General features: G+C 45.2%; 1 protein-coding gene across 3 annotated transcripts in view; it reads right to left on the bottom strand.

Moving 5' to 3' along the window:
* The window catches only part of ddx47 (DEAD (Asp-Glu-Ala-Asp) box polypeptide 47), a 65207-nt gene that overhangs the window by 1183 nt on the left and 45349 nt on the right, over positions 1-18675 (bottom strand). For 2 of the 3 annotated variants that reach the window (XM_059953625.1, XM_059953622.1), the window contains exon 12: positions 9917-10046. In XM_059953625.1, coding sequence (XP_059809608.1) covers positions 9917-10046 — 130 coding nt within the window. Of the gene's footprint in view, positions 1-5041; positions 6399-9916; positions 10047-18675 lie in introns of those variants that run through there. The other variant, XM_059953623.1, reaches the window with a different exon arrangement.

Consider the following 18675-nt stretch of genomic DNA (forward strand, 5'->3'; position numbering starts at 1 on the left):
AGCAGCAGACCACACTAGGTTCCACCCCTGTGCCTAACGAAGTGGTCACTGAGAACTGGTTTGATCCTGACCTCGGGTGCTATCTGAAAAGCTTATTTGCTTTCTCCACCACAGCACCGAGTTCCATTTACATGGAGATTGGCTACAAATCACCCCTCAATGGCAAAAACATGAATCTCTGGAGAACTAAAGGGCATTCGAGAAAGAATAAGTTGTAGGGGCACAGAGAAAAAGGATGGGGGAGTCTAGGGCCAGAGGGAACAGCCTCAGAATACAAGGACATCTCTTTAGAACAGAGATAAGGAGGAATTTCTTTAGGCAGAGGATGGTAAATCCGTGGAATTCATTGCCACAAATAGCCGTGGTGGACATGCCATTAGGTATATTTAAACAGGAGGATGAAAGTTTCTTGATTAGTAAGGGTATTAAAGGTTATGGGGAGAAGGCAGAAGAATGGGGATGAGAAGTAAAATCAATGAGACAGGATTGAATGAAGTAGCTGACTAAATGGGCTGAATGGCCTAATTCTACAATGTGTTATAGTCTTATGAAAATAGGACCTGCACTGGAGTTAATATGGGACAAATGGCTGCTCTGGAAAGGGGGAGACAGGTGTGTTTTGCTGTGCCAGAACCTGCTCTCCACTGGCACGGAGATCGCCCGTGAGGGCTGGGGAGCAGTGCGGAGCTTCAGCCATCACTGCAGACCATCAGTGACAGCTCACGAGCTGGCAGACCGCCCACATGACAGAGCCTAATCATCCCAACGGATGCGATGAAAGCTGGCAGTCTCCTCATCTGCACCCACACAGCCCTCCCCAGCCCCGAGGTTTCTCTATGGTAGCAAACGAGGCCAAGCCACAACACTAACCTTCGTTCACTGTTGGATCCGTTATGTAATCTGACTCTGGCACCAGGTTATTAATATCTTAACCAGCAAAACATGCTGATGAATTCTTTATCAACCAAGACATCTTCATTCCCGCAGTCTCCAGAATCAGAGCTATGACATCATTTCCGTCTGCTCGCAGAGTGGCTCAATAATTACTATTTTGTCAGGTAATTTTTGACTCTTAACAGCTCCAGCTAAGCATTCAAGTGTTTCATTGCTACTGCTATGACAGTGCCATAATCCAAGCTAAGCCATCAGCAACAATCTATCTCACTCTCCTCTCCTCGTTTGGACCCCCACCATCCAGGCCATGCATTCTTCTCACTGCTGCCATTGAAGTGGAACCAGCATGGATAATTGCCCAGCAGTGTCTCTACTTTCTGCGAAGGCTGGGGAGAGTCCATCTCTCACCCCCCCCCCCCCCCCATCCTCAACACATTCTACAGGGGTTGTATTGAGAGCATCCTGAGCAGCTGCATCACTGCCTGGTTCGGGAATTGCACCATCTCCGATTGCAAGACCCTGCAGCGGATAGTGAGGTCAGCTGAGAAGATCATCGGGGTCTCCCTTCCCGCCATTACGGATATTTACACCACACGCTGCATCCTCAAAGCAAACAGCATTATGAAGGACCCCACGCACCCCTCACACAAACTCTTCTCCCTCCTGCCGTCTGCAAAAAGGCTCCGAAGCATTCGGACTCTCACGACCAGATTATGTAACAGTTTCTTCCCCCAAGCTATCGGACTCCTCAATACCCAGAGCCTGGACTGACACCTTACTGCCCTATTGTCCTGTTTATTATTTATTGTAATGCCTGCACTGTTTTGTGCACTTTATGCAGTCCTGGGTAGGTCTGTAGTCTAGTGTAGTTTTTTTCTGTATTGTTTCTTTACGTAGTTCAGTCTAGTTTTTGTACTGTGTCATGTAACACCATGGTCCTGAAAAAACATTGTCTCATTTTTACTGTGTACTGTACCAGCAGTTATGGTTAAAATGACAGTAAGTGACTTGACTTGACTTGCACTCACCTCAACTCAAATCTGAACTGATTCCACAATCTACAGACTCACTTTCAAGGACTCTACAACTCACGTTCTCAATGTTATCATTTGTTTCTGTGTATATGCAGTTTGTCTTCTTTTGTACATCAATTGTTTCTCCGTCTTTCTCTATCGTAATCAGAATCATAGACTCATCAAACACTAGAGAAACGGAAAGAGACCCTTTGGCCCTTCTAGTCCTTGCTGAATCATTAATCTCCCTAATTCCATTGACCTGCGCGAGTTACCGTCACCCTCTATAGCCATCCATGTACTTATCCAAATTTCTCTGAAATGTTGAAATCAAAACTGTATTCACCACTTGCAGTACCAGCTCATTCCACCCTCTCCTTAAGCATTTCACCTTTCACCCTTAACCCATGACCTCTAGTTGTAGACTCACCACAGTGGAAAAAGCCTGCTTACATTTACCCTATTAATGCCCCCTCAATCTGGCAACCACTCTCTGGCTTCTCCTGAGAAGCCAATGTCTTATCCACTATACCACCTCATTTTGAATGCCAAGCAACTGAACTTTCTTAACCAACCTCCCACGCAGGACCTTGTCAAGGCTTTGTTCATGTAGTCAACATCCACTGCCTTACCTTCACCAGCTTTCCTGGTAACTTCAAAAATAAAACTAAGGTTGGTTAGACATGGCTTACCACACACAAAGCCATGCTGACTATCCCTAATCAGTTCCGATCTGTCCACACACTTAGATATACAATCCCTTAGAATGCCTTTGAATATTTTTCTCACTATCAATGTCAAGCTCACCAGCCTATCATTTCTTGGCTTATTCTTAGAGCCCCTCTTAACCAACCGGACAACATTAACTATCCTCTATTCCTCCAGCACCTCCACCATAGCTGAGGATGTTTTAAATATCTCTGCTAGGGCCCATGCAATTTCTACACTAGCCTTCCACAAGGTCTGAGGGAACACCTTATCAGGGCCTGGGGATTTATCTACCCTACTTTGCCTCAAGACAGCAAACACCTCCTCCACTGAAATCTATCTAGGGTCCATGAGCTCACTGCTGCTTTGCCTCACTATAGACTCTGCCCGTCTCCCGAATAACTACAGATGCAAAAAATCCATTTAAGATCTTCCCCATCTCTTTCAGTTCCATGCACAGATTACCACTCTGATCTTCCAGAGGACCAATTTTGTCCCTTGAAATCCTTTTACTCTTGATATATCTGTAGATATATCAGGATTCTCCTTCACCTTGTCTGCCAGAGCAACCTTATGCCTTCTTTTACCCCTCCTGATTTCCTTCTTCAGTGTTCTCTTGCATTTCTTAAACTTAAGTACTTCATTTGTTCCTACTTGCCTATACCTGTTATGCACTTCTTTTTCTTAACCAGGACCTCAATATCTATCAAAACACCAAGATTCCCTAAACCTTTTATCCTTGCCTTTTTGACAGGAACATACAAACTTCGTACTCTCGAAGTTTCACTTTTAAAGGCCTTCACTCACATTTGTCAGTAAACAATCTGTCCCAATCTACACCTGCCAGATCTTTTCTGACACCATCAAAATTGGGCTTTCTCCAATTCAGAATCTCAACTCGAGGAACCGACCCATTTATTTCCATAATTACCTTGAAACTAATGGCATTATAATCACCAGATGTAAAATCTTTCCCCACACAAAATTCTGCCACCTGCCATCTCGTTCTCTAATAGATCTAGTATGTTTCTATTATATTTCTTTGTTCTACTGTGAGTAACTGCAAAGAAAACAAATCTCAGAGTAGTATATGGTGACGTATACCTAATTTGATAATAAATTTACTTTGAACTTTGACTTTAAAGAGAGGGGGCAAGGAGAGAGTAGCATTATATTAGGCAGGAAGCTGAAAGGTGGTGAGATTGATTATAATGGGTAGGCTGTTGCAAGGAAACGATGGTTGAAGTTTAAGCATCAATTTCATTAGCACATTCTTTTCCCTCGGTAAGTCTAAGTACAAGTGAGGTCCTCGTGTATAGTTTGGATAAGGGCAGGAGGTTGCCTTGGAAACAAAAACCTCACACTCAGATTGAATTCAAATGAGCCCGTTTGTATATTTGTATTTGATGCTTAGAAAGACTGAACTGTTGCTTGTGTGCAAGCAGAACATCTGTGCCCAAACTCCTGTTGACGTCTGTAAGAACCAGGAGACATCTCCGAGAGGGCCACAGCTTTGTCATAGGGTATGGATGACCCTGAGGGCAATGTCAGGGCTTTGTGACCATAAGGCAGAGGCCAGACTGAGAGTGTTCGGCCAGTCCTCCAGTTTTGGGGAGGGATTCAGCTCAAGGCTAACAACCCTGACTGGTAAAACAAAATTGTTATGGAAACAGCAATGAAAGACCCTTCCGTAGGCATAGGCAGACAGAGACAGAGGACCTTCACCGGTGATGTAAACGGGAATGGTATAATAGGCAGTAAGCAAGTAACAGGAGAGAGACCCGTTGTGCAATTTGTCAGTATTTATATACATTTATTAATTATTGAGATACAGCACGGAATAGATCCCACTGGCATTTCACGCCGCACCACCTCCAATTCAACCCCAGCCTAATCACGGGGCATTTACAATGACCAATTAACCGACCAACTGCTGCGTCTTCAGACTGTGGGAGGAAACCCACACAGTCACAGGGAGAACTCACAAACTCCTTACAGGCAGCGGAGGGAATTGAACCCAGGTTGCCTGTACTGCAAAGCGTTGTGCTAACTGCTCCGGTACCGTGCCACCCTATTTAGGGATACAGCACAAGAACAGGCCCTTCCAGCCAACGAGTAGCACCACTCAGCAGCCCATCTATTGAACCCTAGCCTAATCGCAGGACAATTTACAATGACCAATTAACCTACTAGCAGAATCAGGTTTATTATCACCAGCATATGCCGTGAATTAGTTGCCTCTGAGGCAGCAGCACAATGCAAAACATGATAGAAAAAAAGCTGAATTACAGTAGACATATAAAACATTAATATATTGTATTGTACGGCTGCAGCAAAGGTAATAAACTTCACAACATATGGCAGTAATTGTAAAACTGATTACTATTGGAATGTGGGATGAAACAGGAGCACTCATAGAAAACCCACGTATTCCACAGGGAGGACATTGAAATTGAACTCCGACACCCCAAGCTGCAAAGCGTCTCTCTCACAAAGCGTTTTACCGAGCCTGAAAAGCCCTTCTCATGGTCTTTGGGAGTTGGGGGGGGGGGGGGGGCAGGATCGTAAAATTCAGATAGTTAGGCATCTTAGAAACAAGCAGTCCCACGCAAGAAAATAAATCACCTCCCTGCCCACTCACTTGTCATTCTGCATCCAAATGTGAATCAACTTTGGAGACGGTTCCCAGAAAGGCAATTAATTCTGACAACATTCTAAACAACTAATTTTGCCAGTGATGAGATTTAATTAAAAACATTCTACACGGTCACAAGTATGAATTGTATAAACAAGGTTTGAACCATTCCTGCTCATACAGCACACAGTGTACCAAGCCTACCTCCTCTGATGGTATATATAGATCAGCCTGGGTCTCATGGGACATCATAGAAAAATACACACACACTTGGTTTTCCTCACATATTCATTGCCTTAATACATAAATACATTTCCTATCACTAAAAAAGATTGTTTGCGGTCTTTATCTAAAATGGGCAACTTATCTCCAATAGCATTTTTTAAAAAAAACAGGAAAGATATTAATAAGATTGAAAGAGTGCAGAGAATATTTACAAGGATGTTACCAGGATTTGAGAACCTGAGTTATCAGGAAAGGTTGAGTGGGTTAGGACTTTATTCCCTACAGGACAGGAGAATGAGGGGGCGATTTGATAGCGGTATACCAAATTACGAGGGGCTTTAAATAGGGTATTTGCAAGCAGGCTTTTTCCACTGAGAATGGGTGAGATTAGAATGAGAGGTCATGGGTTAAGGGTGAAGGGGAACATGAGGGGGAACTTCCTTCACTCAGAGGGTGGTGGGAACTAGGAACGAGCTGCCAGCGGAAGCCGTGGATGCCGGTTCGATTTCAATGGCTAAGAGAAATTTGGATTGTCACATGGATGGGAGGGGAACAGAAGGCTATGGTTCAGGCGTGAGTCGATGAAACTAGACAAATTAGTAGCTCGGCACGGTCTAGAAGGGCTGGAGGGCCTGTGCTGTAGTGTTCTATGATTCTGACTATGATAGACAATTGTTGTGCAAAACACAAACTGTGTAAATACACTAAAACAAATAATACTGAGAAAATGTGCTGTAGAGTGTTTGAAAGTTAGTGTGTAGGTTGTGGAATCTGTTCAGAGTTGAGGTGAGTGAAGTTATCCATGCTGGTTCAGGAGCTGATGGATGAACTGTATACATTCCCAGGTGGTAGGTAGGCATCATTGGCAATATTGCTCATCCCTCAATGCCTGAAATAAGTGGTTTGCTGGAACAGTTCAGGGGCTGTTAAGAGTTAAAATTAGAAAATTACCTGACAAAATAAGCAACATTAATTACCACACCACAACCATTCTATTCACAGACTGAGATGATGCAATAAGCTCCAATTCTGGACTCTACAGGAAGAGAAATGTCTTGGTCGATATACAATTCACCAGCCTGTTTTTATTTTTGGTTAAGATGTCAATAACCCCAGAGCTACGATTGAATTACCATGTCCGCACTGTGCCCCAAGTTGAACTCTTCCAGCAAATGGAAAACCGAGAATTGTTTTTTGGAGCAGTTGGGAAGGCAGGAAAGTGCGTAAACAGATTGAACTCAGTGGTCCACATTGCTGCTCCCCAAAGTCTGTTTGTCTTGCTAACTCAATCTAGCCTGGTCTGCAGCCCAGCGCAAGTTACGTAAGCTGGCAACAAAACTCCTGGCGTGGATTCTGCTGGGACAAGTACTGAATACCAGAGTTTCTGCTGAAGGATGACGATGACTTCACCCAAGTTATCGTGCTTGCTGGCACTAATTACACAACGCCTGTACATTCTGAACGCCTTCCAGCATTCATGCAGACAACATCGCCTCTTGTTCAGCACACGTAAGATTCTGAGGTGACGGGGGGTTCAGCTCCATGTTCATTCTCCATCAGACACCCATGACCAGTCACTTTGGCACTCAAAGTATTTAACCATTTCCATTCCTTCACACAGTTACGTGTCAGGAGACACTGAACAGTGACTCGGGTCAGGATCCTTGGTAGCTACGCTCAGTGGCCACCTTATTAGTACAGGAGTGGAACCGGGTGTGATCTTCTGCTGCTAGCCCGTCCATTTCAAGGCTCAACATGTTGTGCATTCAGAGATGCTCTTCTGCACACCACTGTTGTTACACAGTTATTTGAGTTACTGTCAGCTTGAACCAGTCTGGCTGTTCTCCTCTGAGCTTCCTCATTAAGAAGGCGTCTTTACCCACTCACTGGACCTTTTGTTTTTGGTTTTCACACCTCTTTAAGTTCTAGACTCTGTTTTGCATGAAAATCCCAGGAGATCAGCAGATTCTGAGATACTCAAACCATCCCATCTGGCACCAACAATCATTCCATGATCAAAGTCACTTAGATCACATTTCTTCCCCTGTTCTGATGTTTGGTCTGAACAACAACTGAACCTCTACACCATGTCTACGTTCCTTTAAGGAATGAGTTGCTGCGGCAAGACTGGCTGATTAGATAAACACACAAAATGCTGGAGGAACTCAGTGGGCTGTACTTTGCAAAACGCCGACTGTACTTGTTTCTATAGACGCTGCCTGGCCTGCTGAGCTCCTCCAGTAGTTTGTGTGTGTTGTTCGGACTTCCTGCACATGCAGATTTCCCCGTTTGCGGCTGTTTAGATATTTGCATTAAATTAGCTATTGAGTGCACATTGGACAGGTCATCTGCACGCAAGATGAAATGACACGCGTTGCAAGTGGCCTAACAACCCACAGAGGCGGGTTCAAACCCCATGTCAGCTCAAGCTATACAACACAGAAACAAGCCTCTCAGTCCACCACCGAACACAAATCCCACCTTACGCTGCTCCCACCGCCCTCCCGGTTTAACCTGGACATTAGGGGCAACAGAGCAACCAATTCAAACACTAACACCCATGGCTTTGAGAGGATGTGGGACGAAATTAGAGCATCTGGGGCAAAACCATTGGGGGAGGGTTCAAAAGTAGAGCATGCAAGCTCCACACAGATAGAGGTTGGAGTGAACCTGAGTCGCCAATGCTGCGAGGCTGCAGCAATACTAATTTGTCTTTTTCCATATTGGGAGATACAGGCCCTTCCAGACGCACCTCCCAGCAACCTACCCGTTTAACACTAGCCCAATCACAGGACATCTTACAATGACTAATTAACCTACTAACCGGTACATCTTTGGACTGTGGGAGGAAACCCACGCGGTCACGGGGAAAACGTACAAACTCGTTACAGATGGTGCCAGAATTGAACTCCGAGCACCCACAGTTGTAACAGCGCCAGGCTAACTACTTCACTACCGCGGTGCCCCAAGTTAACTTATTAATAACGTGGAGCAGTTAGACTGTCATCAAAAACCGAATCAGGATCAAGGATGGTCTTTGGGGCAACCTGTCAGCCCGGCCTACATGTGGCTACAGATCCACTGTGGCCGAGTCCCAGACGGCTGACTAAGTACCATCACTGTTACAGCGAAACAAAGAAAGAAACAAAAAAACCTATTGGTCGTTTACCCTGGCACCCAGTACGAACACAACAAATTGGGTAAACAGGACAAAGTCAGTTGCAGCACAATCAACCATGAAAAATCCTCTTTACTTGGACATACACCGAAGAGTTTGCCCCACAGATTACTAAAGCGACACAAGTCATAGAAGCAAGAGGATAGTGAGGGATAAAATTGGTCCCTTAGAGAATCAGGGTGGTCAGCTATGTGTGGAGCCGAGGGAGATGGGAGAGATTTTGAATGATTTCGATTGGCGTATTGCTCATGTGGTTCCATTGTTTAAAAAGGGTTCTAGAAGTAAGCCTAGCAATTATAGACCTGTCAGTTTGACATCAGTGGTAGGTAAATTAATGAAAAGTATTCTTAGAGATAGTATTTATAATTATCTGGATAGACAGGATCTGATTAGGAGTAGCCAGCATGGATTTGTGCATGGAAGGTCATGTTTGACAAACCTTTTTGAATTTTTTGAAGAAGTTACGAAGAATGTTGACGAGGGTGTACAGGAAAGGAATGGAGGGTTATGGGCTGAGTGCGGGTAGGTGGGACTAGGTGAGATTAAGAGTTCGGCACGGACTAGGAGGGCCAAGATGGCCTGTTTCCGTGCTGTGATTGTTATATGGTTATATGGTTATAGAACACTACAGCACAGAAATAGGCCCTTCTAGTCCATGCTACTCCCATTGACTTGCCCCTGGACCATAGCCCTCTATACCCCTCCCATCCATGGACCTGTTCAAATTCCTCTTTAAAAAAGTCTGAACATTCAGGATTGACTGATGTTTGAGCTCTCTATCACAATCCCTGCGTACACATTGGATAAAGAATGTGGAAGACACAACCAGAGGTGGGAGAACAGTGAAACAAGCAGGAGAGGACTTGCAAGTCCTAAGAACTGGCTCCGGGTCAGAGATGGGCAGGGAAGTCTCGTTCCGGTTACAGCCAACCACCCTCCCTCAGATAACAATACTATGCTCTTCCACCGAATGCAGGTCGAAGGGTCGGTACAAAGGTAGTGAGGACAGAGGAGGTACTTCACAAAGAGCAGCTTGCCACTAGTACCGACTGACCTCCAAGTTCCACTCATTAGCAAATTCATCATCGCCAGTTTACTGTAGGTCAGTACCCGAATCTCAGTAAAATGTGCTCATACACCATTCAAATACTGAAGTTTCAGAATCTCCTGTTGGATCAATGGTTGTTACTCTAGAGGACTCATAGTAATTTTAAGGAAATCGAATACCCATCTCCCCCATATTAAACCCGGTGCCCCACATACCAGTCGCGCGATCCTCTGTGCCTCCGACACGCGTTCCACCAACATCATGACCTCTTCCTCTTCCGTGGGAAATGCTGGGAGCTTCTTCCCAATCAGGTGCTCGATCCTCTGGAACAACTCCACGTCATATCTGAAATCGGCAAGAGCAATTAATAGCAGGAAGTCTTACAACCTCTGAACGTACAATTACAGCACCAGCAGTACCCTCCTATCTTTCACCATTTCTTTCTCCTGCTCTAAGTGCTCCAACTAGATGTCTCCTTCATTACTCTTAAAGGGTTAGTTACACCTCACCTTCAACTCAAATTCCTCACCAGAGTGAAGATTCAAGATCGTTTAATGTCAATTCCAGTACATAAATATGGAGGATGGAATAATTGTTACTCTGGGTCTGATACAGCAAAAAAAAACAAGATAAAGAACACAATAATAAAAAAAATACAATAAATATAAGTACATATATACATTGATTGTATGTACATAAAGGCACAGGCACGGTGACTGAAAGGAGATGATAAAGTAGTGGTGGGGTGTGTTAGTGGGTGGAGGTGTTGATCAGCCTTACTGGTTGGGGAAAGTAACTGTTTTTGAGTCTGGTGGTCCTGATGTGGATACTACATAGCCTCCTCCCTGATGGGAGTGGGACAAGCATTTCATGAGCAGGGTGGGTGGATTTCCCAGCACCGTTCTGTATATTCGCCCTTGGTGGAGGGTAAGCTGGTGCCAGTGATGAATCGGGCAGTTCTGACTTCCTGTCCACCGCAGTGAGTTTTCAAGCGGTGAAGAAGCATGTTCGGATTCTCTCTACTGTGCGTCTTTAGAAAGCCTGACGTGCGCAGTCCAGCTCTCTTCAGCCTCCTCATGAAGTCGAGGCGTTGGTGAGCTTTCTTGATTGTGTAGGATGTGTTCTGGGACTGTGGGAGGTTGTGCAAGATGGGCACTCCCTGGAGTTTGTAATTGCTCACAGTTGAAACAGAAAATGCTGGATAAAAAAGAACCAAATTAATATTTCAGGTCTGATTCCTTTGTCACAACGTTCTGACAAAGGGTCACAGACATTAAATGTGGAACTGTTTCTCCTTCCATAGGTGTTACCTCTCAAGCGGAACACATCCACCATATTGTTTACCTTCATGTTTACATCATGTTTCTCTGATATTCATCACTGATATTCTATGTGGCTCAGTGCCAAAGTTTGTATGGGTTACCCTGGCATTAGTATCAGCCAACAAATTTCACACCGAGAAGGACAAGGTGGGAACTGGTCACAGTATTGATCAAGAATACTGCAGCACTGGATATAACAGCATCAGAACAATCAAGGCCAGAATCTGCTAATAATTATGAATAGCCAGTGTTTGATAGCACTACCGTGACTATTCTATAAACTGCCAACGTGGGAAAGATATTGAGCTAATCTACTGAAAACTTACATGGGTGTACAAAATCCACAAAGTAGTGAATAGAGTGATAGAGTCATAGAAAAGTACAGCACAGAAACAGGCCCTTCGGCCCATCTAGTCTGTGCCAAACCATTTAACTGCCTACTCCCATCACCAGCTCTCCATACCCCCACCATCCATGTACCTATCCAAACTTCTCTGAAACGCTGAAATCGAGCTTGCATGCGCCACTGGCACTGACAGCTCATTCCACACTCGCATGAACCTCTGGGTGAAGAAACTTCCCCTCTTGTGTAGTTGAAATCAACCCAAAGAAACTGGGTTGCTTACAACGACACAAGTTAGATCTTAATAACATTTACAAGGGAGAGGAGTTCTTTAAAGAGCATTCAGAACTTTCTTGATCAGTCTGTTTCTGACCCAAAGATGAACGCAGCATTGCTGGACTCATTCAAGAGTAAGTATATATGGGGGCCAAATCTAGAGAATATCAAACAGCATACAAGAGCAACACACACAAAATGCTGGAGGAACTCAGCAGGTCGGGCACACCTATGGAAATGAATCAACAGTTGATGTTTCAGGCCAAGAAGGTGATAGGTGAAGCCAGGTGGGGAGGAGATGAAGTTAGAAGCTAAGGAAGGTGATAGGTAGAAAAGGCAAAGGACTGGAGAAGGAATTTCACAAGAGAACAGAATGTACAATGGCAGAACTGCAGGGGCAGAGAGGTGATAGGCCGATGAATAGAAGAGAAGAGGTAACAGGAGATCCAAAGTAGGAAATTGGAGAATAGGGAAAACTACTGGAATTTGGAGAAATCAATGTTCGTGGTTGGCAGCTACCTAGAAGGTGCTGCTCCTCCAATCTGACAGTAGGCTCATCATGGCATTAGAGGAGGCCACGGACCAACATTTCGGAATGAGAATGGGGTCTGGAACTAAAATGGTTAGCCACCACAAATCCTGCTTTTTGCAGATGGATCGAAGGTGCTCGACAAAGTGGTTCCCCAATCTACGTCAGGTCTCACCAATGTAGAGGAGGCTGCATCAAGAGTACCAGATACATTAGACAGCCAATAAAGATTTGCAGGTGAGGTGTTGCCTCAACTGGAAGAATTGTCTGGGGCATTGAATCGAGGAGGGAAGAGTGCCAGGAGGTAGATTAGTGAGAGGCATGAAAAGATAAAGGAATCATGAACTGAACAATCCAAGGTGAAGATGCTATCTGGTAGCAGAGTCCCAGTTCCAGCATCTGCAGAATCTTTTGTTTATAAACAGAAAAGAAACCGTTTTAGAATAGGTAAAGGATACACAGAGCCATAGGCAATTAGAAGAGGGCCAGTTTGAATGGGGCAAGTACAAATGTGGTCTGGGTAAAATTAGGCAAAACTTGGCAAAGAACTCCATATTTTAACAATCAGATGCCTTTAAAAATGGAGATGATTCAGCAACAAACTAGGTATAATTCCCATGTAAGAACCCAATAAGAAAGTTTTCTCATAGAAGCAAATGACACATTTGAGGTTTAGAAGAATGAAGGAGATGTCACTGAAATCTATCAAATATTGAAAGGTGGAGGTAGAGTGGGTATGGCGAGGTTGTGACCTATAGTGGGGGGAGTCCAGCACCAGAGAGTACAACCTCAGAACAGAAGGATGTCCCTTTAGAACAGAGCTGAGGAGGAATTTCTTTAGTAGTGAATCTGTGAAGTTCATTGCCATACATGGCTGTGGAGACCAGGTCATTGGGTATACTTAAACAGAGGTTGATAGGTTCTTTATTGGTAAAGGTGTCAGAAGTTATAGGGAAAAGGCAGGAGAATGGGACTGAGAGGGATAGCAGAGCTATCTCATTGGGCCAAATGACCTAATTTTACTCCTATGTCTTGAGCTTTGAACAACTATATGAAAGGCTATTCATCAAGCTACCTTGCAATGAAGTAGATTGTATTAGCATGGCTTTTGACAAACAGATAAGTAGAGTAAGATACTTTTTGGGGCTGAGGATCACTGTTCTATTCTTATTGATTATAGAGCATAATATCCTAATTTGGAGATGATAAAGCTTAGGAGCCTTTGTGGAGTGTAGGAAGACAGTAAGAGACTTTAAGGAGATGCAGAGGTGTTAAATTTTGATCTTATGAATGAGAGGAGGCATTATAAACTAGAGACAATTCAGAAAGCTGCAGAAGAAACTGATCTGCGAGTACACAGGGCAAGTTGAGGAAGTGGATGAGAGCATATGGGATCAAGGACCTTCAAGTTCAAGTGTCATTCAACCATACATGACTAGCAAGGAATACAGTCAAAAACAGCATTATGCTGGGGTCAAGGTGTAAAACACAATACAAATGTCGTACACAGCACAAGAGACATATAGCACATTAAGACAGCAAGCACAAGACCCTGATTCTATAAACGTTGCAGGAGTCTGCAATCGAACACAATACTTCAGTCTTCTGCTGAGCGACCACGAGGGGGCAGCACCAGCTCCAGCTTGGACGCTGCAGCAAACCGCCCCCGGCACTCCATTGGAGTGCAAACATACAAGGGCAAGGAAGTCACGACGTGCCCTTATAAAACATGCAGGTTCATCCACACCGTGCCCAGTTCCAGTGGCCATGCTGCAAGAAAGATAGGAAGTCTTTGGAGAGGCTACACGTGATATTTATGATGATTCCAAGGATAAGTGACTTAAATTACATGGATAGACAGGGGCCAAGGTTGGATTTCCCTGGAATGCAAGAGTCATAGAGCACTGCAGAACAGAGCAGGCCCTTCAGCCCATCTAGTCCATGCTGAACTATTCTGTCTAGTCCCATTGACTTGGACCATAGCCCTCAACACCCCTCCCATCCACGTACCTATCCAAACCCCTCTTAAATGTTACAATTGGATCCACGGCCACCACTTCTGCTGGCAGCTCGTTCCACACTCTCACTGCCCTTCAAGTGAAGTTTCCCCTCATTTTCCCCTTAAACATTTCATCTTTCACCCTTAGCCTATGACCTTTAGTTCTAGTCTCATCAAGCTCAGTGGAAAAAGCCTGCTCATCTTTACCCGATCTATACCCCTGATAGTTTCATAGACCTCTGTGCAAAATGGAGTTGGTGAGATGATCTGCTTGAGGCATTAAAGCCATGAAGGATACAGACAACAGACAAAAACTGCCAGGATTGCTTACAGTCAATGGACTGGGCCATGTTCAAAGACTCTTCTGCAGATTGGAATGAATACACCATGGTTGCCTTGGACTTCATAAAAATAGTCATAGATGAGTGTGTCCCCATAAAATCATTGAGAGCCCTCTGCAACCAGAAGCCCTGGCTGAACCATGAGATCCACTTTCCACTTGTGGAGGGATCAAGAACTACGAACACAGATTGAGGATACTGGCAAAAGAAATGAAAGTAATACTGGAAAGGTTTTGTGTTTAAAAAGCCAGGATCTGCAGTAGAGGCAGATACAACCGGAGCTTTCAAAGGAGAGGCAGGTAAGTCCTGAAAAGAAAACCTCAAAGCCACAGAGAGAAGGTAGGAAAGCGGGACTTGGTGGGTGCACCTCTGACGTAGACCAAGGTAACTATTCTTTAATTCTAAACAGAAGTGCAGTCTCACTGATCCCATCACCTCAATGAGCAGCAAGATCATAACACATAGGAGTAAAATTATGCCACTTGGCCCATTGAATCTGCTCCGGCACTCCATCATGGCTGATTTATTATCCCTCTCAACCCCATTCTCCTGCCTTCTCCCCATAAACATTGACACCCTTACTAACCTAGAACCTATCAACCTCCACTTTAAATATACCCAATGACTTGGCCTCCGCAAATCCACCCCCCCCCCCCCAGCTAACAAAATTCCTCCTGCTCTCTGTTTTACTTATGTACTTATATTCTGAGGCTGTGCCCTCTGGTCTATGACTCCCCCACTATAGAAAACACACTTTCCACACTAGGACTTTCAATATTCAATAGGCTTCAATGAGATCCCACCCACATTCTTCTAATCACCATTGAGATAAGGCCCTGAGCCATCAAACGTTCCTCATATGCTAACCCTATTCTTGAGAACCTCCTATGGATTCTCTCCAGTGCTATCATGTCCTATCTGAGAACATGGGAGCTGAAGCTAACTGCTGCACCCCACGTCAGATGCAGGGCTCAGCACCCTGGGTACCTTAGGCAGAGCTGCCAGTAGCTGGGATGTGAACTCAGTATGCAGCACAGGAGAAGCACTCATTCCAAGCGCCGTGCGGGCTTCAAAGCTTAGCTGCCTTCCAGCGTAGAGACTCAGCTCCAGAACCCTGCATGACTCAGGGTCTGGTCTCTCAAAAGAGGCAGGGCTTCGTTTGTTCTGGCCTCATTATCGCACAGTCTCAAAAGAAACAGAGACACGGAAACACAAGCTCTGTTGCACAATGGCTGATTAACTGGCTCCAGCCGTATGAGGTCAAATTGGAAAAGAAGTCTGTTTTCAATCCCTTCTCTCCACCTCAGGGTCGGGCCTGCTGCACAAAGCAAAACCACCAACACTAATTTGTTTTGATTTATTTTACATTCTCCTCTTAACTCCTGCAAGAGGACCACAACCTTGATGTGGTTTGCAGGATTGCATGTCTCAATGACCTGGAGAGTTATGTTGACTGGAGTCAGGTCTTTATTCTTTGGCTCTTGGTAGTGTCACCCATGCCAAACAGGTCAAAGGGTAGAGGAGAGAGTAAGAGTGCCCTACCGGTCCTCCAGGTTCGGGGATTCAGCTGAAGGCCAACAACCCTGAATGGTACAACAAACTGAAACAGAAACAGCAATGAAGAGTCCTTCCACATCTGAGTGCGACGGTATTCCTGAGTCTCCATCTGAGGTTTGCATGACTGGCTGTACTGAAAACCGAGTGGAAGCCATTGAAACAATGAAGGAGGCCTCGAACACTGCCAGAGATGAAGAACCTTCATTGCTGCCCTAAACCGTGGCAGTTAACAGGCAGGGACTCCTCGTAATCATTGTGGGAAGGCAAGGGAGGGCCGGCGGTCGACTGTCGGTTGTTACAGGCTTGTACTCGACCAAAGCCATCACAGTCCGAGCTGGGGCACAAAACAATGCCGTGATTCATGCTTCTTGCCAAGCTGCAGCCCACTGAGCAGGAATCTGAAACACTTGTAACCTACGAGCATCGATCGGCAAACTGCTCAGTCCCACGGGCAGCACCTTCCTCAGTCTGCCCCAGAGAGTGGTCTCAGACAACTAAACCCCAACAGCAGTGCCTGTGTCAAAGTTCAAATAAAATTTATTATCAAAGTGGGGGGGGGGGGGGGGCACGGTAGGGTAGTGATTAGCACAGCGTTTTCTCAGTACTGGCGACCCGGGTTCAATTCCCGCCACTGCCCGTGAGGAATTTCTACACTCCCCCACCCCCCCCCCCCATGTAGGTTTCCTCCCGGTGCTCCAGTTTCTTCCCACTGTCCAAAGATGTACCGGTTGGTAGCTTAATTGATCACTGCAAAGTGTCCCGTGATTAGGGCAGGATTAAATCAAGAGACTGCTGGGCAATGCAGCTTGAAGGACCAGAAGGGTCTATTTTGGGAGGGGTTGGGGGGGAAACGAGGTAGACAGGCAGACATCTTCGTCACCATATTCTACCCTCAGGTTCTTTTTTCTTGCGAGCCTTCACAGTCAATACAAAGAAACACAATAGAATCAGTGAAAATCTGCACACAAAGACGGACAAGTAACCGGTATGTAAAAGATAACAAACCATGCAAGTACAAAAAGAAAAACTAAATAACAACAATAAATAACTGATAAATAATATTGAGGACTTGAGTGGTAAGAGTCCTGTAAGTGAGTGATAGGCTGTGGAATCAGTTCAGTGTTGAGGTAAGTGAATTTATCCACTCTGGTTCAGGAGTCCAATGGCTGAGGGATAGTAACTGATTCTGAACCTGGTGGCGGGGACAAAAGGCTTCTGTACCTCCTTCCTGATAGCAGCAGTGTGGAGACAACATGGGCTGGTGGGGGTCCTTGATGATGAGGCAGCCACCTCAAAAATACTCAGTGCCAATGCAAGACGGGGGGTTTCCACGTTGTCCCACTTGGGGGGGAAAGAGGTCACCTTCCCAATGACATGTTGAACTAAGGCTTGTCTGTCCTCTTGGATGGAGGACCCCAGGAGGCAATTTAAATCAGAGCAGGACACACACACACAACTCACTGAGTACTGGAGGAACTCAGCAGTTTGGGCAGCAAGCACCTCCAGAGAACAGTTAACATTTTGGGCCGTGGCCCTTCAACAAAACTGGAAAAGAAGAGGGCAGAAACCAGAGTAAGATGGTGGGGTGAGGGGAAGGTGTACAAGCTGGCAGGTGAGCCCAGGTGAAGGGTAAGGAAGTGAGAGGAGTTAAGTGAAAAAGATAAAGGGCTGAAGAAGGAACCTAAAAGGAGAGGACCATGGAGGAAAGGGAAGGAGGAGAGAAGTGACAAGCAGGTGAGGAGAAGAGGCAAGAGGGGAACCAGAATGGGGAATGGAAACAGCAAGAAAGGAGTGGGAGGAGAATTTAGGGGCAGTTTTCTCTTATACTCCATACCCATAATTAATACTCATCCTAATAACTGAAACAGCTTCTATTTATCACCCCAATAAATGTCCTAGATAGAAAGTCGTTGCCACGTTTCCCAAATTGCAACTGCAATCAAACTACACTGCCCATAACTCCATCAAGCCCCACCTTATACAACCAACTTCCCACTGCCGTCTGCTCTAAACCAGTCTCGCCCCTGGTGGAATGACTCCCTCCCCCACCCCCTTCACTAGGCTGGTGCGGACAGCCCTTGGGTCACTGTCAAAGATACCGCCTCACCAAGGTCCTGCCATTTACTTACACACGCCCCTTACATTTAACCTCACAAAGCACAACTCACACTTGCCCAAATTAAACTGGTCACCATTTCTCTGTTGATACAGATCTGCAATTGATCAATATCCTGCAGTGTCCTTTGACAACTTTCTTATCACTTCAGCACTTTGTGGTGTCACCAGCAAACTTACCAATCACCCGTTCGACACTTGCATCCAAGTCCGTTATACATAACACAGACAACAGAAGTCCCAGCACTGGTCGCTGACTCTCAGTCAGATTAACACCCCTCCACTACTCACTACCCTCTGTCTTCTATGCTCTATCCAATTTCAAGTCCATAGTCATAGAACCGTATAAGCACAAAAACAGACCCTTTGGCCCATCTAGTCCATGCTGAACTATTTAAACTGCCACTGACCTGCACCATAGTCCTCAATACCCCTACGAAAATATTAAGTTACTGTGGATCATGAATACATCTTTATACCCTAATGAGCTAC

The sequence above is a fragment of the Hypanus sabinus genome, chromosome 29, assembly GCF_030144855.1.
Source record: "Hypanus sabinus isolate sHypSab1 chromosome 29, sHypSab1.hap1, whole genome shotgun sequence".
Taxonomy (NCBI): domain Eukaryota; kingdom Metazoa; phylum Chordata; class Chondrichthyes; order Myliobatiformes; family Dasyatidae; genus Hypanus; species Hypanus sabinus.